This window comes from Rhamphochromis sp. 'chilingali' (assembly GCF_963969265.1).
Source record: "Rhamphochromis sp. 'chilingali' genome assembly, chromosome: 6".
In the NCBI taxonomy this organism is placed as follows: Eukaryota; Metazoa; Chordata; class Actinopteri; order Cichliformes; family Cichlidae; genus Rhamphochromis; species Rhamphochromis sp. 'chilingali'.
This window is the reverse complement of record NC_137933.1, coordinates 10977439-11004563: the sequence shown is the minus strand read 5'-3', so window position 1 is coordinate 11004563 and position 27125 is coordinate 10977439. Positions and strand designations below refer to the sequence as shown.

The 27125-nt window shown below is 36.2% G+C and overlaps 2 protein-coding genes across 4 annotated transcripts in view; one reads left to right on the top strand and one right to left on the bottom strand.

Moving 5' to 3' along the window:
* luzp2 (leucine zipper protein 2) overlaps nt 1–27125 on the bottom strand; it is a 167800-nt gene that overhangs the window by 56364 nt on the left and 84311 nt on the right. For both annotated transcript variants that reach the window (XM_080884329.1, XM_080884328.1), the window contains exons 2-5: nt 20436–20553; nt 16013–16083; nt 12452–12533; nt 9171–9233 (exon numbers count right to left, since the gene is read on the bottom strand). In XM_080884329.1, the coding sequence (XP_080740455.1) occupies nt 9171–9233; nt 12452–12533; nt 16013–16083; nt 20436–20553 (334 nt within the window). The remainder of the gene's footprint in view (nt 1–9170; nt 9234–12451; nt 12534–16012; nt 16084–20435; nt 20554–27125) is intronic.
* LOC308397984 (uncharacterized protein) overlaps nt 1–27125 on the top strand; it is a 120883-nt gene that overhangs the window by 42032 nt on the left and 51726 nt on the right. The gene's annotated exons all lie outside the window — the stretch shown is intronic.

The window sequence follows — 27125 nt, the reverse complement described above, 5'->3', positions numbered from 1 at the left end:
CTTTTGTTTACTTGTTTTTAAAATAGAGATGATGAAGGAAAATGAGGAAATAAATACTTTTTACCCAATGCATGATCTCCTGGTCTGGATAGGATCCTATTGTTATGTATTTGGATTTTTTTTACCTGAATAATCTTTAAACATTATAGTTTTTCAAGTGTCCAACAAGCATACGCAACATGATCACATAGTTAATTATTTCACATACATACATTAGTAATGTAAATGTTTTAGGCCAGGAAGCTATTTTTCAATCTATATTTTACACACATAATGTTCACATTAATGCACAGTATCTATTATATCTATTATAATACATCAGTATTTTACCACAAAGGTTTACATACAAGTACTGTCCTTGTAGTTCATAGCCTACAAGTTTATACTGTTAACTGATAATCATGTGACAAGGCACCAGATGCTGTGTTACAGAGTAAATAATGTAATGAGCAATGCAATGAATTGCACTCACCAGCGAGTTAAAAAAAAACAACCCCAAACATAATTCATTGCTTGTAAAAACATAAGATAAGCAGATTCGTCTGCTTTCATTTGAGTAACTACCTGGAGTGGCTACAGACATGCACAGCTCAAACAGTCTGCACTTAGGAATTGTTTTCTTTAAAAATACAATGCAATGTTTCTGACTAAATGTTAATTACTCACGCAATCACAAAACCTGGAACGTTTCAAATATCCTGATATTTACTTTTAGTTACACTGTTCTTAAATTACACTGTATAACTATATGGAAACTGAGTGCTTTCCATCTGTGTATCCTTCATATTTAGGTTTTAGGACATTTTGGGTACTGATCCTGAGTGTTCACATCACTCTACATTTTGGAACAATCAGTGCTTCTAAATGTGGAGATAGTTTGGACATACACAATTCATTATGAGCAGAATAACCCTCTTCTATGCAGTCCTGTAATAGATTACACACTTGTGATTTCCAGGCCATGCTTTCAAACTAATTGCACAATCTCAGGCTATAAGAAATAATATATTGAGATTCTGAAAGTAATACATATAACCTGTAAATAAAACAGAATTGCTGTACTGGCTATTTCACAGACGGTAACTGCAATTTGTCTTTTTGCATATTACAGCACTTCAGCAGTGTTGGGAAGAAATGCAGATTTAATACAAACCGCCCTCTGGGTCCCAGATGGAACACGCCCTTGTGTTAGCATGAGACACTAAACCCACACACTGTATTTTCTGGTTTACCTGCCACTCCAGATTTCATTACAGACAAGCAATGCAGAATTACTGTACCTCATGATTTGCATATTTTCTAAATAGTGTTTTTCTCCTCACAGACTCAGCTAGATTAGTTCATTGTGTTGATGTACAAATACGCTGTCTACGGAAGACAGCCTTCGTACAGGCGCTAAATAAGACTTCACTGTCTTTGCAGTTTCTCCAGGTGTTAGTTATCAGTTTCTAAATAAACAACAACAACAACAAAGTATTAGGAGAGTGAGTGTCATATATTTCATAATGTTACTCATTCTGACATCATCGAATGCATATGACTGATAATAAACAACAACAACGACAGTGAAAGAAAGCATCTTTAGCACAGCAGCCTCTGCTATATGTGTACCATGTGCAGCCTACATTGTCCACAAAAATACCACTGCAAGTATTGTCAATACTGCTGACTGCATCAAAATCCCATATACTTTCATTCTTAGCCTTTATTTGAATACCTTGTCTCATTTTTCTTGCCTTATACATACACATCTCAAAACATACCCTGCTTAACACAGGATGCAGTTGAATTTATTAATATTAATATTTTTATTAATTAATTTTCCATGATCCTACCAAAGGTGAAATAAATAAACAGACAAACCTATGCCAGATAATTTTTGCTCTCTGCAGAAAGCCTTATCAAAACAAACCGATGATGTTAACCTAAAGAGGCAGTACCACTGCAGACACTGGCTTGTGATGCACTTAGGGCTGGACAGCACTGCTAAAATCATATCTTGATACGCATTCTTACAAGAAATCATTATAAACCTTAATAGTATTTAATTTTACATTAAATTTTTTTTTCTGGAATTTATTTACTCTTATGCCAGGAACAGTTATATAAACTCTAACATCTATTTGGCTTATTTTTCCTGAATGCTTTAGACACCAACTGAGAGGAAGCGACAGTCTGTTAACCCACCTGCTCACCCTGAGTCACATTCTATTGAACTCCAGGCAGTCCAATGAACTGAACTGTGTGTGTAGTTTATGGCAAAACCAGAGATTCAATGACAAGCCTCCTGGGTTTTCCTCTGATCTCAGTGGAGGAAGAATCAATGCTTCGAGTGGAGAGTGCCAAGGTCAGAGCTGTTTTGGTAGTGGACATTGTGTGAAATGGGCATGGCATCATAACATAAAAGCACTTAATCTCTGCATGAAAAGTGAGGGAAATTCAAAATGATTATGTGAAAGAGAAACAAGAAACAGGCCTGGCACTGAAACGATTAACTTCATCTGCCTGTGTTTTATTTTTGTCTTTATATTTTGCTGAAGTTTGAACCCGTAATCAAAAATACATTTTCAAATTTAAAGCCTTATTTATTTGATTCATCTTAAAGGCAACAGGCAACTAAAACTGTGAGTTTGTTCCTCAATATGTGCTAATTGTGTGGGTGGTCTTATATCAACTCTTAGAAATGTCATCAATGGCTGCTGATTACTCATACAGTATGTTGTTTTTGCTGCTTTCATTTTGTAATTGTCATCGTTATTTCCTAGTTTGCACGACTTTTAAACTCTTTTGTAGGGATCCAAAGAGTAACATCTGCTCTCCCACGGTGACCAATTTATGTGTTTTGAGTAATTTGCATCTAAAAAGGTCACGACATCTGGACTATCATAGAAAAGTCTGACTAAAATATGACAGTTGTTACTTTGTGGTTTGAACAATAAATGATGTATCTACATGCACTGTGCCTATGGAAAATATGACATTTATCGTCATATGTTTATATATAAATAAACAAAACTAGATGTGTCTTGCTTGTATCATTACTGTGATATATCTATGCTGGGGGGAGAAAGTAAACAGAATGTGTTATGTCAAGTCACAACACAGTAATTATTTTTCCTCCTATGGGGTTTGAATATTCATTTTTTAAGTAGATAATATATGAAATCGTTGATTTTTATGGACTTCTTCTTCTTAATGTATGTAAGTGATCACATGTGTGAAATGAACTCTGATGAAGCCTCATCAATACAAGCAAGGTTGCTTAAGAATGTTCTTAATTTACTTTATATTCACTTGACTCACTTGAAAGCATGATAATAGTAACTTCTGATGAATTCACTATCACTTTCTGCTGACGAGGAAGAAGTGAGTTTGTGCCATCAATCTAAAGAGAAAGAAAAAACGGCATGTTTTGCTAGAGCACAGTATAAAACCTCTGTTAGTTCTGCAGTTTCATCTGCTTTGTCTTTGTCCTCCTCAACACATAATGATGCAGTTTCCCTTATCCGCCTACTTCAGTTTCTTGTCACTCCTTTTTTTTTTTAAGGCTATCATAGAGAGATCCAGTAAATGCCCCGATGCATTATTTTTTTCTTCTGCCATTTAGCTGGTGAAATTACATCGGGAAGACATGAAAGGAAGAAGACAATGTCAGGAAGCCATTTTAAACTAGAGAAAAATATCAGCATCAGCGGCAAGGAGCTGAATGTGTGGCTGTCTATTACAATGCTCTGTGAGAACCTGATGAATCCCAGCAGGATCCAAGTCAGCCTGCAAATCACTCTCCCTCAAAATAGTCATAATAAGCTCTGAAAGCAAATCATTGATAATGACTTCACAGTGAATTGCAGCCATAAAGCTTCCCCTCTGACACCACAACACAATTCACAGTGATATGCAACATAAAACAGATTTTAAAACCCAATACTGTTGTAAACAAAGGATATAAATGGATTTACAGATGTTCCCTTCAGCTTTGTTAGGAATTTTTATATACTTTGGCCTCAGAATGCAGAAAATTGGTGTAAAATAGTACTCACACCAGACAGTTCATTAGGTATGCTTGTTCAAGTGCTTGTTAACACAACTAATCAGCTGATCACATGTCAGCAAATCAGTGTATGACATTCAGACAATTTGCTGAAGTTCAAACTGAGCATGAGAATGTGGAAGAAAGGTGATTTGAGCAATTTTAAATGTGGCATTGTTATTAGTCTCTCACAAACTGCACATCTACTTGGATTTTCCTGCACAACCAACCCTAGGCTTTACAGAGAATGGTCCAATGAGTGGCAGCTCTCTGGGCTACAATGCCTTGTTGATGCTAGAGGAAAATGACCAGTCTGTTTTGAGCTCATAAGAAGCAAACAGTAATTGAAATAACCATTCGTTAGAACCAAGGTACGCAAAAGAGCATCTCTGATTGTACCACAACAGGTTCCACTCCTGTCAGCTAAGGACAGGAAACGGATGCTGTAATTCGTACAGGCTCAAACAAATTCAACTACAGAAAACTGGGAAAATGTTGTCTTGCTAGTTTCTGCTGCAACATGTGGGTGGGAGTGTCAGAATTTGGCTAAACAATATAAAAACATGACCCCATATTGCCTAGTATCAACAATCCAGGCTGCTATTGGTGGTATGACTGTAGAAGGGATATTTTGCTCTTCTAGGTCTTCAGTACCCATTGAGCATCATATACAGTAAATGCCACAGCCTACTTGGTGTTGCTGACCATGTACATCCTTTTATAACCACAATGTATTCATCTTTTCATGGGTGACTCCGACAGGATAATGTGCTATATCACAAATCTTAGGTCACAACTTTGGTCATGTTTCTAATATTTACATAATCAATAACGATACAAATGGGATGGATAATGTATTACAAACACCTCTCAGCAGAAAATGAATCAATTCAGCATTATTGAGAACTGTAGCCTTTAACTAGTTACTTCTCATTTACATTACATAGCTTTGATGTTTTATTTATTGGTTGTTCAAGTATTGTTCATATACACATTTAAATTATGTTTTTATTTATACATTATCCCAGTAATTAGTCATATTTTCAGTTTTAGAATGGCACTGGTGGAATAGCCACTATTAATGCATATTGAATAGATTGAAATAGATACTGTGAAACAGTGGTTATTGGGTTTGCAACAAATTTACACCAAACCATCCCACCTGCCACTCTACATGCTTTGCAAAGTAAGAAGAAAAACTTGGTATGCCAGACTGAATTTTATCCGAGTGTAAACCCTATGGTTTTATGGTGTGCATATAAAATGTGCAAGAGCAACTGTTTTGTAACATCTTATTTCATTGAATTTTCATGCATTGTCTAGCCTGTTTCTCCTACTCTTTGTTCTGGCTCATTTATACTTAAAACAGTTCTATATCCAGGTACAACTGCTGAGGTAAAATTGTAATGATTTAAAATGTTTGACATTCGCATTTCCGCAAATTATTTTTATGTAACTTGAGACTATGTAATAGATGCGAACATATATTTTGGTGTATATCACAGATGTTATAGAAGTCCGCAGATCTCTGTAGCATACACATGGCCCATTCCATATGTGACTATGAAAGTTATTAACCTTCTTGACTATTTTCCAAGAAATGTAAATCAGAAATACAACATTAAAACCTAAAAACGCCAACAATGAAGCACTCTGTGAAATGGAAATGGAGGGCCTAGAAAACGATCATGTCATCTGTTCTGCTGCTCTTTGCCTCGTTCAGCTGATTGCAGTGAAAATCTGAGTAAATAACTGGTGTGAAGAAGCATTTCTCTGGAAATTCTACCACAAAGTGCAGTTAAATTCTCAAACTCTTATTCACGTCCTACATTTGGCAAAGCTTTTTGCCAGCTCTTTGGTGTGTACAATGTATGCAGATAGTAATGCGATATAGCAGTAGTCAGGGATTAAAATGCGTAAAGCCTTTAAATTACACATAAGCTGCAATGATCGTGACCAGCATTTGTTAAGTCATGGTTCTTTGTCTGTGTGCTTTTCTTGTACTCCCAAATCAAGATGTTGTTTAAGAGCAAAAGCATTTGTAATTGTTCATTACAAAGTCAAATCATGGCCGTCTTTATGGGTTATTTACCAGGTTAAACTGATCTGCTGACACGTGGAAGCTCTTGCTGTGAAAATCACTTGATTGATTATAGAAGTGCTTCTAAATTTATCTCTGATTACCCCCAAGAGAGTTAAGGAGGCTAAAAAAGTAGCATTTAACAGTAGCCCAAGGCAGCGTTATTTTTATACCTTACTATAATGACTGTACCATACTGACAATTCAGGAGGGTTGAAATGTGCTTAATGACCCAGTCACACTTGTTTCTGCACATCAGTGGGCTGGGCAGAGATTGTGTTAGGGTCGCAGTGGCAGACTAGTACAGTCTGAAGTGCTTCCCTCATTAGCCACAAAAAGGGAAAAAGTGCACATCTGTCTTTGACTCACTCATCTTCCACTCATAAAAATCTAAAAACTCCCAAACATAGTTTTTTAATGTAATAATTTCTCTAACAATAATAAGAAGAATAATCACCACTGTGAAAGTCTAAATGTCCTGCATGTGTGTGTACTACAGTACACCATTGCAATATACAATGCATCTGGAAAGTATTCATGGCATGTCGCTTGTTCCATATTTTGCCATGTGATGTTTTTCCAAAATGGATTAAATTTCCCACCACAAAATTCCAAAGACAATACCCTGTAAGTGAAACAAAAACACCTTGACAAAAAAACAAAATTATAACAGTCTTATACCTATAAGAGAATAACTTTAAGTATTCACAGCCTTTGCTCAATACTTTCTTGAAGCTCTTTTGGCAGCCATTACAGTCCATGTTTTTTTGAGTTTGGTGCACCAATTTTTGGGCAGTTGTGATAAAATCACAGAACAACGCCATTTCTCAGTGGTCCTTTGTTTCTAAATGTACTCAGTAGGTGATAAAGTTAATTTTACAAAGAATAATGGTGCATCAGAGTATCCAAGTACATTTACTCCAGTATAGATCTGTGGAACTGTGTGAAATATCGTAAACTGGTAAAATTAGATATTAGGTCACTTGTGAATTGTGAAAAAAAAAAAACATTGCTCCATGATGTTAGAGGTCAAAAATTCCACAGAGAACAATTAAAGGCAATCGGTACGGGTTTACACACAATTTAAGATCAACCTCTACTATCTCTATAAAATTGCACACTGTGAAGACGCAGCAATTTTAGTACCACTAGGGAGGTCAAGGGCAAGATAACGTGAAAGGTTCTTCTTAAAACAGATTGATCTCAGTAAACTGATATGATTATGTGACTGTTTGATTCTTCATCTGAAGCACTTGATCATGTTACTGAAGCAAAGCTCAGTAAAAATGGTCTCAAATTAATTTGAACATCTGGCAAAAATCACTTTCCTCAGTGCAATAGTGAGCAATATGGTGGTATAATTTCCAGTATCTCTTGATCATTTCCCATGATCCTATGATGTATTTAAATAGCTTTCTTGCCGTTCAAAAGCACTTCGTGGCTTTGTGATCATAGGCAGCAAACTAAGAGTTGCCTATGTAATCTGTCCAACTATTAAAAGAAACTCTTATTTGCTCCAAAACATATTTTTTCATACACATATGCTCATGTTTAGTAGTTTATTAGCTAATTTATTATTATTATTAGTAGTAGTAGTATAAACTAGTATAAACTATAGTAAGTAAAAATTACTTGATGAGTAAATCAATCCCGTAGCCGATTCTTTCTAATTTGCATTTGAAAATATTGCAGTCAAATCTGCAATATAAGAGAATTCAGAATCCATACAAAATTGGTATAATATCCCATTGTCACAACGCTATAAAGCTATAAAACACAGTAAAATCAGTTAAGTGGATGGTAGGATCCAATTTCATTTTATTTGTCACAGCAAAGTCTACAGATGTTTCATTTTTCTTTCATGTCACATTGCTGATAAGCAAAAAACAAAATATTAGAACTGTCTAGGGGTCTAAACACCCCTAAAGGCAGCTTTTACTGATGTTGCCATGTTGTTCTGATTCTTTCTATTGGAATATATTATTTGATTGTTTTTTTATTCATATAGAAAACAAACCAAATTGCAGATATCGTAGAGTCATATATTTTCAGTACGGCTAAAATGGTATTTGCAAGCTGAACCTTTTTTTAAGCTGTCTAAGGCATCAGCAGTAAGTGTTAGATGTTGTGTCAGAGCCTCAGAATCAAAGAGAAAGAACTTCTTTTTAGAGGCACTACTTTGCACAGATGTTGAACAACCCTGCAGAGAGAAATCCATCACAGAAGTTGCAGAGGAAGAGAGCCCAGATTCTCAAAGAGTGGAAGACATGGCAATCATGATTGCAAACATGATCAAAAACATTTATTTTATAAAACTGTATTTCAAAGTACTCGTTGAAATGAAAATGTTTACCCCAGTGCCAGTGTTTGTCCACCTTTGAGACAAACACGCTTTCCTCTGAGTCCCTGGGGATAATCTAATGGCTTTTGGCAAACACAGATAATCAAGAAAATCAAGATCCCACCTTTCTGTCTGTGTTTGATTAAAACACCGACAGAAAGGTGGGATCTTGATCATTTAATTAGAAAACATTCAAGTTACCTACAGATGTGTAAGAAAATAAAGGACAATCTTAATTGCGCACCCCTGTGGTGAGCCACTGTGGGAGAAAATTTGCTGGGATGATCTCATTTTCCCTCCAATAGAGAACTTTTATATTGTTATGAGTGACCATAGTCAGCCAGGGTAAGTATTTATATCTTGAGAGTTGTCTACAAGGGTTACTGAATGGTTTGGTAAGGAAGAAAATTATGTAAAACAATAATGTAATTATGTAAACCATGGTCAAAGCAATCACAGGCTCTTAGCAGGAGATTTTTAATTCGACATTGCGAACGATAGCACTGTCAAGTCTCACTAATTTGAGATTTAAAATGGAAAAATAATATACACCAACAATGATATCATTATATTTGTTTAAATGCTACATTTTATAGCATTTTTATAGATAACTGTGTAGAGACAATGCAATTTTTCCCTTATATTTTTTTCTGTCTGTATATACCTTATGAATGTGTAGTGTGATCTATTCAGCTTTAGATAATATTTTGATGACTCACCTCTTGCTGTAAATCCTTGATGATTTTGGTTTTTTTCTCCATCTCCACTTTAAGAAATTTAATCTGAAAACAGGGAAGACAAAAAAAAAGATAAAAAGATGATCACATAGAAAGTCCAGCTGTATGCATGTGTGCTTTTTTCCATCAGTGAACATATTTAATGACCGTTATGGATGATGAGTTTGCCTAGTGTATGTGTAATTAATTTCATTCAACAGATGCAATTCTGTATGTGAATAAAAGCCAAAGCCTATTTGTTCCTACTGACAACATCCTATAAATCTTGAAAAATAGGTCTCATATGCTTCATTTCGAATGAAATATAAAAAAAATAAATGTATTTTCTACATTTTTTAAAATCAAATAAATGCAAGCCAACGTTTTTTTTCCACTTTCTACCAAGACATCCTGGGGAACTGTAAACTAGACCACAGCAGGTGACTCACATCTCCAACCTGACCATGATAACATCAATATTCAATCATTGTCACTGTCCCTGAGAAGACTTAGAAAAAAGACATACATACACAGAACAGAGAAGGAAAGAACATTCTGGTTGACTAATTATGCCTCTGAATAAAATTATTTTTCACACGTCATCCATGCTTCTATGCAACAGCACACTGACTGTTTCTGAATATTCCAGTGCGAGCATTAAAAAATCGACTTAGCCTCCAGTTAAACTATATGTAAAGTCAACATAAACATCGTACCTTACCATAAACTGATGCAATTAGATATAAAATGACAGTAGCAGAGGGGCGCTATAAGTTAGTAGTTACATTTAAAATCACAAATTCTCTCTCTCTCTCTCTTTTTTTTTTAGCTTTTTAGTCAACCACAAAGGCCTGAAGACCTTTAAACTTTGACAAAAAAAAACATATTACATTCTTCTTGTGCCTTGCAGAATTAGGCATAACAAGTGATCATCAAGAGCTTGGTATGTCTTTCATTTTTCAGTTAAAATTAGAGTGTGCCTGTGGCATGTGTGTTTGTGTGTGTGGTTGTACGGACTTGTAGCCATACAGAGGTTGAAAAACCAACCAGCAAACTGCTGCCATGGGCTACTATATATCTAAGCGAATGAATTCAGTGTGTAAGATAGATAGGTTACGGTTTTGTCTTTGAGTTTTCAACTCTAAAGAAAAAGGTTTTAGCAAAATGCGTCCTTGAAAGAGGTCATCAACATAGTCCTGAGGACAAAGACGAAAAGATTCATGGGTCTGGTGCCCTCATGTCAGGTACATACCCTGGGGAACAGTAAAATAAGCCTCACCAGTTGACTCACATCCCCTAACAGGGCATGATAACATCAAGGTTCATGTCTGAGGCTTGCAGTCACCACCAATGCCCCCAGGAATGGTTAAAAAAAAGAAAAGAAAAACAACTTCTACAGTGCTTAGGTATTAGGATAAGGGAGTACAAGTCGGTTATATTTCTATCTATCTATCTATCTATCTATCTATCTATCTATCTATCTATCTATCTATCTATCTATCTATCTATCTATCTATCTATCTATCTATCTATCTATCTATCTATCTATCTATCTATCTATCTATCTATAAATACATATATACATACATATATACATATGAAATAGTATTTCAAATGTAACCAAATATTAATAACAATAATAACAATTGATAATAATTAGTCATTGTAATATTTGTAGCTAAAATATTTCATAAGATATATCTGATATCTCTCTGCTTATGGAAAAATACTGTCTGATGTTGAGATTGGCTTGAATGTAATTACCCATATCTGTCAACAAATATTTAGCAACTTTGTAATGTGTGTTTTTTTGTGATTTTGCAAGGTATATGCTTCTCCTTATGCTTTTATTTTTCACTAGGAACTTTTAGAAGCCATGTTTTCTACTAGAAATGAAATAGATTATTTCATTGTTTTGTTGAACATGTGTAGCTTTTACATCCTGCTGAGGTGCTATTTTGAATCTTAAATCTTAGAAAGTGGGATACATATCATTTTTCAGAATGTAAATGTCAAACCACAAAAACTAGAAACTGGGATTTGTCACCAGGCAAAGGAAAATGGCACACACGTCATTGGAAATGTTACTGTACTTTTGTTTATCTCGCTGAGAGTCCATGATTTGATTGTCGATTGTAATGTCACGGTGCCCATTAAACGCTGTGACTGTGCATAAGAAGCCTGCACTGTTACAGGCCAGATTTTCATTAGCATATATTGAAAGTCCTAGAAGCATTCCAGTACTGTAGCTGTCAGTGCAGCTAGACAGGATTTATGCTGATTTGTTGATAAGGAGTAAGTGGAGGAACAAGAGAGGGTTTCTCAGAACAGTATGAGAGTAGAAATGTGGGCCAATACAGTGTATTAATGCAGCATCACCGCCGATGCCAAAATACATTTTTTAATCTGAATTCTACAAAAAGCCTCTCAGAGCAAGCACATTAAAATGAGTACTTATACTCATCATGATGAAGAAATTAAAGTTTGTCTTAAATTAAGGCTGCTTTCAACCTTACCTGATACCAAATGCAGTAAAGCTGCTGAAACTAAATATAGAATTCTCCACTGTGTAATAATTTAAAGGTGTAAATACCCATTGCTTCTCATATTGTTTGGTAGCAAAGAAACATTATTTGAACTCCTTAGAGGTGCATTTCTTTTAATTGGTTCAGTAATTAAAATATTGTGATTTTATTAAAACTGGAGTTAACAGAAATGATGTTTTCCACTGACACCAAAAACCTCTTTATCATTAAAATGTAATTAATTTTCACGTATCTTGTAACACATGTTGCATGCTTCCATGGTTTGCATGTATATTTTAAATAATCACAAAATTAAACATGCTTTTGTTGTGTTTTGAACTAAAATAGGCATATTTTGCATCTTCTGTAACATTGGCAATTAAAGCAGAGTATCATCTGCATATGTTGTTATCTAACATGATGCTGAAAATGATTTGTTTATTTAGTAATTAACAGAAAACCAATCACTTCCAATTTAGATAATCAGCTGACGATAATAATTTTAGACCTTGGCTTACTTATTTTTTTAAATGATAAAATAGTAAACTCGCCACCTTTGGACTCTGGACTTCTGTTCAAACAAAATAATAGCTGACACAAAGCTTTTGTTCACTCTGAAAGTTTCAATTATATGGTGAAGGATAGAGGCGGGAGCTTGCTGCTGGGTAATGAGTGTGGATCAGTGAAGGCCCCGTGTGACAGGTGACAATGCTGGTTAGACAAGACCGGATGTTGATGGTCAGGTCAGCTCTGTCTTACCGTGGCCTGCTGCTTCTCCGCTTTCTCATTTGCCTCATCCAGCTGCTTCTGCAAGGCTGCCTGGAGGGACTTCATCTCCTCTCTGTCAAGTGAAAGGGAAGTGAGAAACACTCTGTTAGTACTTCCTCTTCACATTTTCAGATGTCTTGACTGCTCTACCACAGAATGGCCTTCTTAGATATATCACTCTTAAAAGCAATTTTTTTGGACAGAAGTAAATTTTACTAATGTCTTTGTCACCAGCTTACATCTGCTGTCATCTGTGATCAGTTGGATGATTTTTATTATGAATCTATGAGCAGGATATGAACAAATTCATTAATTTGAATCAAAAGGAAATATTTTGTTTACAAACATATTTTTAAAAGATAAAAACATAATTAGCTTAATTTGTGAATGGATGATGCAATAATGGGCCATGTAACTGCAATTAGGGTGGAAACGATGTTGGCATTTGTTAACCGGTTCACACTTTGGTTCATAGCAGCCACACATCTTTCTTCGATCCTAAACAATTTCACATGTATTATCATTTAATGATTTTGTTTGAATTTAAAAGGCCTGACTACAGTCAATTTAATTTTCTGTGTATATGATCTATAAATGTAGAGTTTAGCAAACACTCCCATGAAGCCAACAGCAAGAGATGGCTGTTAGGTTCAAGGAGAAAGACGAGATACAAGAAGACCAAGTTTGCTGCAATGCACTGCACTGCTATATTGCTTCTTGCAGTGTATTAAAATTCCCTGAATTTTGATATGGTTCATGTGGTGTGATGACTAATGCAGAATGAATTATGTGTTTAACATAAAATTAAATTTTTATGCATTCGACTGTAATTTGTAATTCAGTATAGTTTGGTGCTCCTGAGCACAGATAACAGGGAATTATAAATCAAGGAGGCAGGGGATGTGGGTCAGTGGTACCAAAAACGCTTGTATCACATCACAAGGTAGCCCAGTTAAAATGATAAGTAACAGCCTATTTACTGTTTCCAAGCATGGCTGAAGTATATGACGTATGTCACAGTCACCCAGTAGTGTAGTTAGGGGACATTATCTTTCAAGGCAGTACAGCAACACTCAGAGTGGAAAGGATGTCACTGCTCAGCAGTCATATACTGTTATACTTTATATGCCAGTGGTCTTGTCTCTTGGCATAAGTTCAACCTAAAAAACATTTTTCTTCACAGTGACCAACCAACCACCCCTGCTTTGGTTTTCCATTTATATTCACATCTCCTGCTTCCAATACTTGGAAGAGTTTGTACATAATATATCAAAACTGTCTAAACTGCCAAAAGAGAGACAGTCAATGTGACACAGGCTTGAAGAGTCTGTAATAAGTAAATACAAAAAGGGATGAAAGTAAGTTAAGCTATTTTAATTGCTATTTAAAAACTGTTACATTTTTTCCAATAACCTTTTTTTTTGCATTGCTCTTTGGATCAAAATTATTTTCAGGAGCCAATCAAATTTCTGTTAAGACTTGACAAAAGTAAATGACCTGCAATGAATCACCTGTCTGCACTCACGATAATGGAGCCAGCTGGTAATCACACTTGGCAGACACTGGAACTCTAAAGGTGGATTAATAACACATTGAAAAAGTTGTGGCTCACAAATGCTAGGTAGGCAACACTGAGCCAAGCTACTGCTTTATAGTTTTTTAGCTTGATGACATGTGAGAGCTGCCATGGACTTCTGATAGGCTATTGATTGGCTATCCAGATACTACACACACACACAGCTGGACTTCAGTCAGGCTGACATTTCAGGGAGGATGAAGGCCATGAATGACTCCAAATCATTAGCAGTCTCATTACACACAACATTAATCAGACAGTCCTAACTGGTAAAGCACTTAAGCTAAACACTTTTTCAGCTCACTAAAAAAAAAGGTCTAAATCACAGATGCTTGCTTTTTCGCAAAATGAAAACAGGCATATCAATTTTAAATACACAAGACAGGTTTGCGATGGAATTATGAATTATCTACCTGCTCCTGTGTGTACTGGAGACACACTGGCCAACACCTGAAAAGTACCATCCTCAATAACAATGAGCAAGTCATTACTTATCATTATTTATATCCATTAGATACCTGATGGACATGATGTGATTATGCAGACACCATTTTTTAAATCTTCATATGACAATACAAGCAGTGTTTTGTTCAAATGAGAGAATTCTGTTTTTCTTATCAATCATATTCACCAGTAAATATTATGCAGTGTGTAAAGACACTGCAAAACTTAACGTGAAAGAATCGCATCACCAAAAGACTCTACAGGTCTATGCAACAACCACCAGTTTGCATTCCTCTCGCCTCTTGGACCACTATGTGATTGAAGTGTTTTTTGATTTCAGACAGTTCGGTGGACTGAATATTGTACAACTAGCTGTTGGAATGCATTTGAATTTCCCAGGGCTTATCGTCATTGCTGCTGTTGCTGTTGGTTTCTATCATCAGCTCATGTAGAAGTCATCCAAATAACTGGGTGTGAATTAATGGTTCTACACCATCCACTGCGCATCAAACTGGACACACCTGAGCTCAGAAGCCACAAGGACAGATACAGAAACTCTTTACCAATTAATACCAGATATTCGTATATATTCATTTTAGATTTAAGACCCTGACTGTATGATATTTAGATTTATTTATTTATTTTTACCCTGGTGTGTTATCTATTTAATCGAGCTCCTTGTCTAATATATATTTTTTTCTTTTCCAAGCTATTTTGTTCTGTGGTGTTGTGTTTATTGAGCTATGTTGTTTTTCATGTGCTGGCAGCTGAAACACAGCAATTTCACAAGCTTTGGGATAAATAAAGTATTTCTTATTCTTAATGTTATTACTCTTATTTCAGCAGAGAAAATGTGCTGGCATGTCATGTTGGCATGGCGGGTGGCTCACAGATGATTACTATACTCATAAGCTTTTGTGGGTGCTGTTGCTAAGGAAGAGCAACTAGTCACACAAACAAATCCAAATGAAAGCTATTTAAACTCTTTGTGGTTGAAATTCATGAACAAAACAAATCTCAGTTGTTGAAGTTCACTCCAAGTCCAGGATTGAAAAGCAAATTGGTTGTCAGTTTTCTCAGAACTGTAAAGTTTGGTTTGCACAACTACATGTAACAGAATCTGAGGATGTCACTAGATGATTAAGACTGAAACGTGGTGTAATCGTGGATATGCTTTTGCAGCAAGAACATTAGGAATGTATCTGTGAGCTATGAATAACCAATGGATCCTTACCACCCTTTTTATCTTATATCTTCATCAAAAGCTTCTCCTATATTTTCAAATACACTTGAAAACAAATAAAAATAAATAATAAACAAGAACCTGTTATTATCTTGTTAATCTGAATACCAGCTCAATACAAGACATTCACGAGAGGTTCTCAACCACAGCATAACAGGAGACAGCGCATGATTTTATTTATCATTATGCATTTTTTACTGATGGTTACCTAATTTTTGATGGCAGTTTAGTGAACTGCACAGCACTGTTGGTAGCTCATGTCTAAGTCATGCATGATGCCCCACTTTACCTCTGTTTGTGGCTCAGCTCCAAAATCCTCTGCACATCTTTCTTGGCTACTGTGTCATCATTTTTCAGCGACTGAAAGAGAACAGAGACACTGTGTTTTTCCAGGAACAGCACAATTTGTTGTTGTACATAAAAAACTTCTGAAGGAAAATTACTTCATATCACCATCAACAGAAAATGGAAACAAATATACAGTATAAAAAAGCACGTGTAAGCATTTACTGTATGCGTTTACTGTTTGCTGTGACATTACACATTACAGAATCTTATCAGGTTTTCTGAGGTGTCTGTTAGAAAACGATGCAGCAGATGTAAAATGTTCAGACACCCCTATCCCTCCTCCCAAATTATATGGCTTTCAACAGTCTGCTGATGAATGTCCTAATGAGGGTACATGCAGAAGCACAGATTGGGTTCTACTGGTGCCTCAGCACCTGCCTGATGGGTAATTATGAATTAGTCAGGTCTCTGATTGCCCTACAAGCCCTCCAAGATATTTTTATTTGTTATGAACAGAACAGAAATGTACAGACTTGTAAGAAAATGTGGACTCCAAGGGAGAGATAGTTTATCTTTGCTTGTGCTTGAAGGTGAAATCTATGGCAATTAACGCTACATTTCCATAATGCCTGAAACAAGCTCCTCCCCAGCGCCCGACTCCCATTTCATGTTAATCTATGAAGAGAAATAAAGAAAAAAAAAGAGGGAACAGCATCTGCTTACAAGAGGCAATGTATCTGCACTCAAGTAAATAAACTAATGGTGTAATAAAGCTGCACATTTAGTATATCTGAGTGGCATTTCAGTCATTTGTATGATTTGTCAAAGAGTCACGAGCTGAATGGACAGATTTAAATTCTTCAAATTTGGTTTGTTTTCTATTTATTTTGACTTCATGTTTTGTTGTATTCAAAATCAAATGGCAACATGTGTTTGCTTTATTGTAATTATATAATAACAAACACTCATCAGCTACTTAGATACACCTGATGAACTGCTTGTTAAAGGTACTTTAAAGGCATGCAGACATGTTCAGGATGACCTGCTTAAATTCAAACTGAGTGTCAGTGAATGTGGCATTGCTATTAAATCCACATGGGTTGGTCTGAGTATCCAAAGCTGGTGATCTACTGGAATTTTCCACAGAACCAACTCTAGGGTTTACAGCAAATCGTCCAAAAAAGAGCAAATATCCAGTTAGCGGCAGTTATCTGGATGAAAATGTTTTGTTGATGCCAGAAGTCAGAGGAGAATGGCCACTTCTTTAAGCTGATAGTTTGATAGATAAATGAAATAACCTTATTATAGACAATTTATAAAGAAGCGATCTCTCACAACAACTGAAAACATCATAAAATAAATATTACAAAGCTCTATGGACCTGTCATGGAAGCCATGTATTTACAGTATGGTTTCACAGGTATGGCCAATATTTAATAAAAGATACAGCACAGTAACACTGTTTTTAACTGTTTGAATTCTATGTCTAATACCGATCTCTCTCGGGTGGATTGCTTTAAAGCAAATGGGCTACAGCAGACACCACATCGGGTACCACTCCTGCCAGCTGCGAACAGGGACCCAAAACTGAACAATGGAAGAAAAATGGAAAAATGTTGCTTTTTCTGAGAAATCTAGATTTCTGCTGCAACATTCCAGCATGAAAACATGGCTCCATCCAACCACCCATGCTGCTGCTAGTGGTTTAATGGGGTTTCTTTGCACACTTTGGGCGTTTGAGCATCGTTTCACACTACAAACCACATGAGCATTGTTGTTGACCATGTCCATCCCTTACTGACTACAGTGTTCCCATTTTCTGATGGCTGCTTCTAGCAGATTAACACAGCATGTCACAAAGCTCAAATCATCTCAAACTGGCTTCTTTCACATGATCAGTTTACTGTACTGACATGGGCTCCACAGGCACCAGATCTCAGTCCAATAGAGGACACTTTGAACAGGAAATTTGCATCATGGACGAGGAATGTTTCCAGCACCTTGTTGAATCGATGCCACAGAGAATTAAGACAGTTCTGAAGGCAAAAGAGAGACTGGCCGTAACACATGAAGTGGCTGGTGAGTATATGCAGTGCCTTTCTAATTTCCTAGTTTTCTGTGTTTATTTTTTACAGTTTTGTCAGACTTGGAGTTTCAGGTCATTAAAATGATTTTAATATTAGACAGCAATAGCCCATGTAGTCACAAAATGCTGTTTTTTTAAATGATAAATGGTCAGTCGACCAAAATTACTCCAAGAGCACATTGATGACTCAGGTCCCGTAAGAGCAACCATTCTAAAAAATGTTTTTATTTGTGGAGAAAAAGAATAGTTAGTATTCAGTAATCGACTCTATAACACAAACAACAATAAAAATCACTGAAAGACGTTAGTGTGGCAGCTACAAAATGGGCTTACATTGCGTTAAATGTGCAAATCCTCTCAAGTTATGTGGTCACGACATTAAGTTTAAACAACAAAGCAGCTACTTAAAGCCCACAGTTAACTGCTTCTTAACGTCCCTGGAGCTGCAGCAAAGACTAAAGTCCCAATCACAATAGGTTTAATTATTAGGGTTACCGAAATGCACCTAGAGAGCAGCTCATTATGTTTCAAAACACTTCACATGGGCCATCATTTCTTTCCAGAAACATTAAATGTTTTATCTTGTTGACTTGATCTCTTTTAAATGTTGATGATGTTTTCCCCCTTGAAGAATAGATTTCTTCCACTACACAGAAATTGGAATCCAACACAACCTCTGCCCTGCCCAGCACGCTGGCACAGGGCCCACGGCGAAGATTGATGCCAAACTAGCTAGCCTGGAGTGAGTAGACATCAAAGCCTGCCCCAGGGAATAGTTGTAGACAGACTACATGAGCTTTTTCCAGACACATGGGACATCTCTTGCAAACACACACCACTGATGGAAAACTGGCCATATAATTCGTTTGATTATTGATTTTCTGACTATTCCAGTAGACAACAAATTGGCCTAAAGCGGCAAAACGCTGCTGCACAGACGAAGTATCACTCAGACAGCAACTTTATAAGTGCTGGATAGAAAAAGATGGGCATCTGGCTCCCAAGACCTAAGCATCCAAGTGGGAGGCATGTTTTGTTGGACTGCATATCCTGATGCGACTGAAAAATACCAAGTGATTAAAATATCTGAATTTATAACTGACTTTTTTCTTGTTACTGCCAGAAGCCATAATGAAGTTGACCTAAACTGACTGGTAAGAAGTGCTTTACAGCATCCAGCACTGTGGTAATTGTGTTCTCACAGCATTATAACATCTACTGTCCAGGATAATAAGGTACGTGAAATGTTCAAGACTGTTATTTGGCAGAACCAACTGATACCCGTCTTTGCGACAAACCAAATAATCCTCATAGTCACTCAAAGTTGTCTTATGAGCTAATTTAAAAAAAGAAACTTTCTTACTTCATGCAAACCACCCTCACTGCAGGAGGTGTGATATATATTTCCCAACCTTGTTTTCAAGCCAAAATTTAATTAGGGCAAGCATCCTCTAAACTTTACACACACACACACACACACACACACACACACACACACACACACACACACACACACACACACACACACACACACACACACACACACACACGCACACATCTCTATCTAGATAAATAGATAGATAGATTTTAATTAGTTGTCAGACCAATTTATTGCCTGTAAATGAGTGAGCAGTTTTACCATATTGTGTAGCTTTTAGTCTTTACTGGATAGGTAGAAGTGAGTTCTCACAACTACAAAGCATAGGTCAAAGTTTCATATTTAAGTTGTGACAACATGTAAGAAATTTGAATCCTTTTGTTCTTTGCTACTATAAATTGAAGTAGCCTGTGGATTTTTTCCTGTATGAACATCTGATCGAACATTTAACCTACACAGTGTCACTGCAGTGATATCAACGCTAATAAAAAAAATTACTGTACTTAAAGTTTTAGTAAATGTAATTTGAGGAGATTATCAGTGACAGCTAAAGGTCCTGAGAAGAGAATGGGACCATGCTGAATCCATCCTTATGTTGAAATTTCCCGATAATGTTGGATTTCTGGTCGTCTACTTCTAAGCCCTGGATTTTTATTCATGCCAAAAAATGACTTACCCAGTCTGCGCTCTACATTTACATTGTTCAGCAGCTGTAGAAACACTAACAAATCACGTATGTAACAATGGGTGGGCTTGTTGAACTTAAAAACATTTTTACCTTAATATTTAACAACAGGTTTACTGCAAATTCACTAAAAATGTGTGCAAGGACTCATGAATCCAGCCTTCAAACGGCTGAAAACAGGGATTAGAAAATGACTGAACCCGCGGAGCAAAATTCACAGCCGAATAAACTTTCAAACATTGCAAAGAAAAAAAGAGAAACAGTAAAAGTTCAACCTGAAGGTTGCCTTTTATGCTGTCCAGTTCCTTTGAAGTCTTGGAGAGCTGGTGCAGAATGCTGCTTCGTTCAGTGAAGACTTCCTTTAGCTTCTTTTCCAGCCCATCGTAACTTTGTCTGTTGAGAGAATGAAGGAATGAAATTTCACTATTAAGTGTTTGCCACTAGCTAAAAAAATCCACTCTTTATTGGCACCCTTAGGAGAACGAGGTGTTTCAACCAGATTAAGAGCACCATCGTTAAAGCTAAAGGGTAGAGCAAAAAGAGAGAAACCTAATATCTACTCGGCACAGTCTACGACAGAAAGATGGGGGAAAAAATCTATTCCTTTCAATCAACCAATTTAGTGAAGGCTCATTTTACAGAGATAGGTCTTTTGACCAGAGGTATAACCTTGCATTTCCATTTAAATATTCATGTAGTCCAACCAATTATTAAGGAACAAATTCTGCAGGGCACATTTGTCAAATCCTGTGTTTCCCTTTTCCAAACTCTATTGAACGGCAGTGCAGAGGCGTTCTTGTCATTTGTTACTGAGCTTCCAGAGAGGCAAATAATATTTCACAGCATGTTTGCATGAACTATAGCCCTAATAAAGATATTATTTTTCATTCTTAATGACACACTATAATCCCCACTGAGAGATCTACTAAAGATCAGGGCACAAAAAAGTGATTAGGGGGCCATGGTGAGCAGATACAAAATCAGCAATAGCCCAGGACTTGACTAAAATATGATGTGTTATATTTGGCTTTTGGCAGCTAAAGATAACAACATAATTTCCATCTTGCTCCCTTAATTGAGTTAAAAGACTTCCAATTTACTACACGTGCACTTTCACTGTTGGAAAACAATCTAATAACGGAGAATCTATTTTTCATTTAATCTAACATCCTTGTTTACTGACTCAAGGAGACAACTCTTCTGGGAGGTGTTTGAAATTAAGCATATCTGAATGTAGTTACCCTGCAAATAAAATAGCCCAGAGGTTCTAATTTCCCCTAAAGCCTGCAAATTTGATTACTGTGATGACCTCTTGAATTTAATTGGGATGGTTTAAAATAGCCGTCACAAAATAGCCCATCCGCCGTACCTCTGGACTTTGGATAGGTGCTGTAAAAAAAAACACACACACAGACACATTATATACACATATATACTTTTAACATGTTTTTTCCACTTTTGTGGAGCAAAATCTCCCAGGGACCCCCTCATAGCCCTAACATCTATTTCTCTTGACTTAGCATTTCTACAGCGTGGGCTGTCTCAAACACTTCTCCATCCGTACCAGTTAGAGTCAAGTTATGCAGCAGTAGCAGCAGTAATGGTTCCTTGGACCCTGAGAGAAATGAGTGATTTGTAATCACATTGGCATAATGTGTCACCATAATATTAGAGCTGAGGCTCAAAGATAATGTATGAGGCAGTAATGCGCACAGCATGCTTGATTTATTGGTATTAATGATCCCAATCTGTATATCTGCACTGTTTTTGTGATACAGTACAATTTAAGAATTTCTGACAAATTTTGGGTCAAAGATCAACTTTATTCCAACAACATGAAAAAAATGAAAAAGGAAGAGAGATGGAAAAAAAAAAGTTTGGATGGCATTTTTTTTTCTTGATGCATTTCATGAGATAGGGTTACTAAGAAATAAAACCAAGTTAAATATCTGAACCATCATATGGAGAAGAAAAGAAACAACCCTAACACTGTTAAAAAATATATTTATTTTTTCCATGGCACAACTGAAAAGACCAAAAGAACTTTCTCTGCTCACTTCCTCACATTATCAGAAATGCTGAAGGACAGCACAAGCATATGAACTTAACATAGATATTTGTTGCTAAATACTTGCTGGGTAGCCACAAATCTTCTCACTTGCCCTTCTCTCTTTACATGAATCACTACTACAAAATGTTGCTGACCATTCCCTATTCCTGACCGTCCTAGCATCACTCGACTGCTACAATATTCTGTACCCATGGCTGTGTTTCAACTCGGGCCGTCTTCCAAAAAACCCTCCACAACCCATGTCATAGATCCCAGACGGAGATCACACACAATAACACATAAATCACTAACAGAAAAGCAACACCTGGGAAATAAATAAATAACATGGCATATTGAATCCCACACATGACTTGGTACCATATGGCAATGGCAGGAAATTTATTACAGGTTCAAGCAACAAGAGGAAGATGGGGTGAGCGAGCCCTCCCTGTCTGCCATAATATTCATTACCCAATGGAATAGACCCTTGGGTAGCTGTGAAATGAATAAGACCCATAATTTGAGGCCCATTGACGCAGAAACATGTATATTACAAGCTACTGAGATGAAGTCTGATTATTTTTCTTCCCAATCTACTATAAACTGCTCATTAGAGAAAACAAATGGTAACAGCTGCATGAGTGTACCATGACCTCCCAAGAGTTCAGTGTTCTAGCTGGGTTCTGTGAAACAAAGATCGCCCTTTTTTGCAATTCAGTGACGTTAATGACGATAATGACAACCAGAATGCCTGACAAATGCTTGACAAAAAAAGGCTTATGGTCAGAAATGGCACCACCAAGCACGTGGTCATAAAGCCATGGTGTTTGAGATAATGAAATCTTTCTTCCCAGGCATCTGCAGATTGAAATCAGTATTTGACTGCCTTTATGATACTCATCAAACTCCTGAGATTGCGAGGGAGGCATCTCTTATAGGATCTGATTATTGAGGACAAATATTTCTTTGCCCTTGGAGTCACAGCAGGTCTCTGAGTTATATGAGGCAGACCCTGCAGTATGAAATGGAACTGCAGAGGCTAAGGGAGACAACACTGAACATTAGAGTCAACATCCAAGCAATGGCTCAATAAAGGTATCCAAGGTTGCGTTGTGCACTCATAGAGAGATATAGTACAGGAGCTCATGGTCCACTGTTAATAGGAGATGGACTATGAATATTTTTCATTTTTCAAGTGCCTCAAGTCACGCTTTATAATTGGTTTTCTACTAAGTTGTCTGTTGTGTGTGGAAACAAAACTGTTTCATCCCTTGAGTTAGGTGCCTTTTTATGCTTAAATGATTTACAGAAACATTCCTCTGGATATAAAAGAAAAAAATCAAAGGCTAAGCTGAAAAAGTTAGTGAAAAAGCAGCCAATGTCTAAGGAAAAACTTTGAAAGCCTAAAGCCCGAGACTACTTAAAAACACAGAAATTGTAAAGAAATGTAGTCCTTGTAAGAAAAATATAAATAAATAAAGAATGACTCAAATCTGTACTGTATATAATTAATGAGTAATCTATATCAAGTATTCATAGTGCTAAGATTTGAATGTAATACTGGACAGTATTGCCGGCTATACTGTGTTGTGTGACAAGCATCTGTCCATTGTCGTTACCTTATTTGAACTTATTTTAATATTGTGTATTGCTCAGAAGTGGATGAACTGTGGAATTATAAACAGCTTAAAAGAATTTAAAAGAATTTTTTTCATGTAAAAAAAAATGAGATCAGTAAAACTCAATACAATGATGTAGAGGATATTTTCTACCACTGTCTGGTTAGAGATTAGCAGCATTCATGGAAGATATATGAATAAATACACAAAATATGATAAATAAATAAATTAAAACCTCTGTGTGTAAGCAGGTCTCTCCCTCCCCAACAGGAATTCAGTTATTTATGGAAAATCTGTGAGGGAGTCACTGGTTCAGACAAGGACAAATTAAAGGATCCCTCTGGGCTTAGTGTCTTTGGATGTTTCTTTACCACCAGATGTTTCAACACCCACTCACAGCTGAATTGGGTCTCTGTCAGTCTTTCAGTTCACCTGTCAACTATGCAGATAATTCGATGATCAAAATAAACATCTAGCCAAAAGGTTTCTTAAACTCTGTTTTGCCTTGAAGTTTACTCCCAAATTGCTGCTGGGAAGCCTCATGGTATATTTCTCCCCAGGTATTATTTAGTGTCCCCTGCAACCTGGCCTGTCAATTGATGTGTCAGAGGGATGTGATATAGCACCCAGACAGAAAACATAATTACCCATCAATTGTGACAGCAATCTTGATATGATAAGTTGGCTTATTTGCAAAGGCCTTATTTGTCAGCAAGCCTTCATAATTACTGAATGTGCATGAGTACACTGCAAAAAAATGTTCAATACTTGATTAATTTCTGTGTGGATGAATTAAAAGCACTTTGGAGAAAGACCTAAGTTGCCATGTTTTTCTTTTTCGGTATAGAAAACTAAGATTAGCTAACAGCACTTAGAGGGCTAAATTTGAACAGTATGATATCATAAAAACATAAGGATGTATAAAAACTGTCAGTTTTTACGTCAATGTTTTTACAATACATAACTATCTGATTAAAAAAAACAAAGTCCATATTCATCCGTGACCATTTCTTCCAGTTCTTGGACTAGAAAATAAAACTACACACCAAAAGCAGACAGGTATGCCAGCATGCTAAAACACCATGCTATGCCTCTGACTGCAGGACCAAACATTTAATATTTTACAAGGAAGCCACCACAGAAGCCAATAGCTAGCATAAAAGGAGTTCATTTGCCGTCATGCAGATTATGGGCAGACAGCGGTTTATGTGGTACTACCAATTTCAGGCTGGATTAATTATGCCATTAGAAGGGGGTAAATAAATAGTTTTAATAGCAGGGAGAGCCCAGGGCCTGTCAGCGAATTAATATATTCCTCTAGCAGAGCATGACCACCATCCAACATCTGCAACAAAAGTCAGTCATGTTTACCAGCTGTTGTATAAACAATGCAGACAGCAGGGAATATTAATTGCATGCATGTCAGGGATGCCTGACACTACCATCTTCGTTAACTGTTTAGTTGGGGGATAAAGTGAAACAATTTGTGAGGAAGTCAATTTTTGCTTTGTCAGGAAAGGTCAAAACAATTCAGAGACCTCAATCATCTCAACATTTCAGGACATGAAGATTCTATATGCATTTGACATTTCACTAAACGCAACACAAAAAGTCATAAAAGAACATGTAAACTGAATTAGCACTTAGAGGATTTTACAAAACAGATGAACTGAAATATTTAGGTGTGGGTATAGACCTTTTTAAGAGTTCTCTACAGTTTATTATTATTTACCTGGTATGAAAATCAATGCCGGCCTAGAATTATTTATGTTATCAGGATATCAGTGGCATATAGCTATTACTTAACAATCCCCACTAATATTTGATCATAAACAGCAATAGATGCCTGGATGAACGAATGGTAAGATGATGGATGGCTATATTAGGATATAATATTTAATGCACAATTCACTTTTTTGACAATCTAAATAATGTTCATCCCTTTTTACAATACCACAAGCATGCATTGTTTATGAGCTTTTAAGATGAAATTCAGACATCATGTTTAGTTTGAAGTTTAAAAGGTGATTACTCCAAATAGTTTGGAACAATGATGCAGCACTTGATAAAAAGCAGAGCAGTAAGCCAATAGTGATCTGAATAAAAAAGAAAAACAAAGAGTCAATCAAATCACATAACACAAAATAATCACTTTTAAACAATGATTTTCAAAGCAAGTACCATTGAATAATAAAGCTTGGATGAATCTGTTACAAAACAATTAAGTAAAGAGCAATTTGCATGTAAGTATTATATCATTTCGACAGATGAAATTAAAATAGTGTAAACCAATTTTACACATGAGTAATAAATGCAGATATTCTCACTCTCTCTTTCTTGTACTTTACATCATCTAAACATTCGAAAAAATTACATAATTGTGCAGCTTTCTGCTCTGTGTGGCCATCAAGCTGAAGAACTTGATAACACTCTAAGAACTGTTGTTCATAATTCACAATCACATATTAGTTAATAGATACTTTACAAGATGACTACAGTTAATAATGCTAGTAACTGGTTACTAGCATTATTAATGCCACAAATAAACATCACTCATCTAGAAGATTCCTGTCAAATTGCAGGTGATGTTTATAAAATTTTATTGATGCATGATAATCTTGCAGTGCATCTATAAACATCATCATAAACATATAAAAATCATTATATTTTTTCTTATTTATTTATTTTTAGCTATGATACCATAAAAATAAACACATATCTCAACTGCCAACCTCTGGTCAATCATGTAAACTATCCAGCATATATATATGTCTCCAAGATCTCATCCTTGAAAGGTGATTTCTTCTAATTTGCTCATTACCTAAGTTATGCAATTTCTCACCGGTGGGAAGCTCTAAGGCATTGAAATAGAAATATTTAGCATATTAGATGAATAATTCAATGATTACTGGCAGGCATTTTCATGCATATGGCAGTTACTTTCCCTCGACATGTCTACATGCACTTAGAAACAATACCGTTTCTAGATATGTAGAAGTTTTTCTGTTTGTTTCGCACAGTGTATAATGTTTATTTTTCAAATTAGTAGAATATACCTTCAGTGAAATGCAAAGGAGAACTAAATCCTGTAAATCCTCAGTGCATTTCTCTATTTTCTGCTTGGGCTGAGCTCATCAGACAATCCACTGTGCTCTTTCCATTGTCACCTACAATCCGAATCATTTTCACAGTGACATGATATCCTCTCAATCAGACCAGCTCCATGCCTGGTAAAGCTGCATTTGCTTCCAAATTAACCAAGTCAAAGTCAAGCTCATTTTCTGACTAAGTGCATA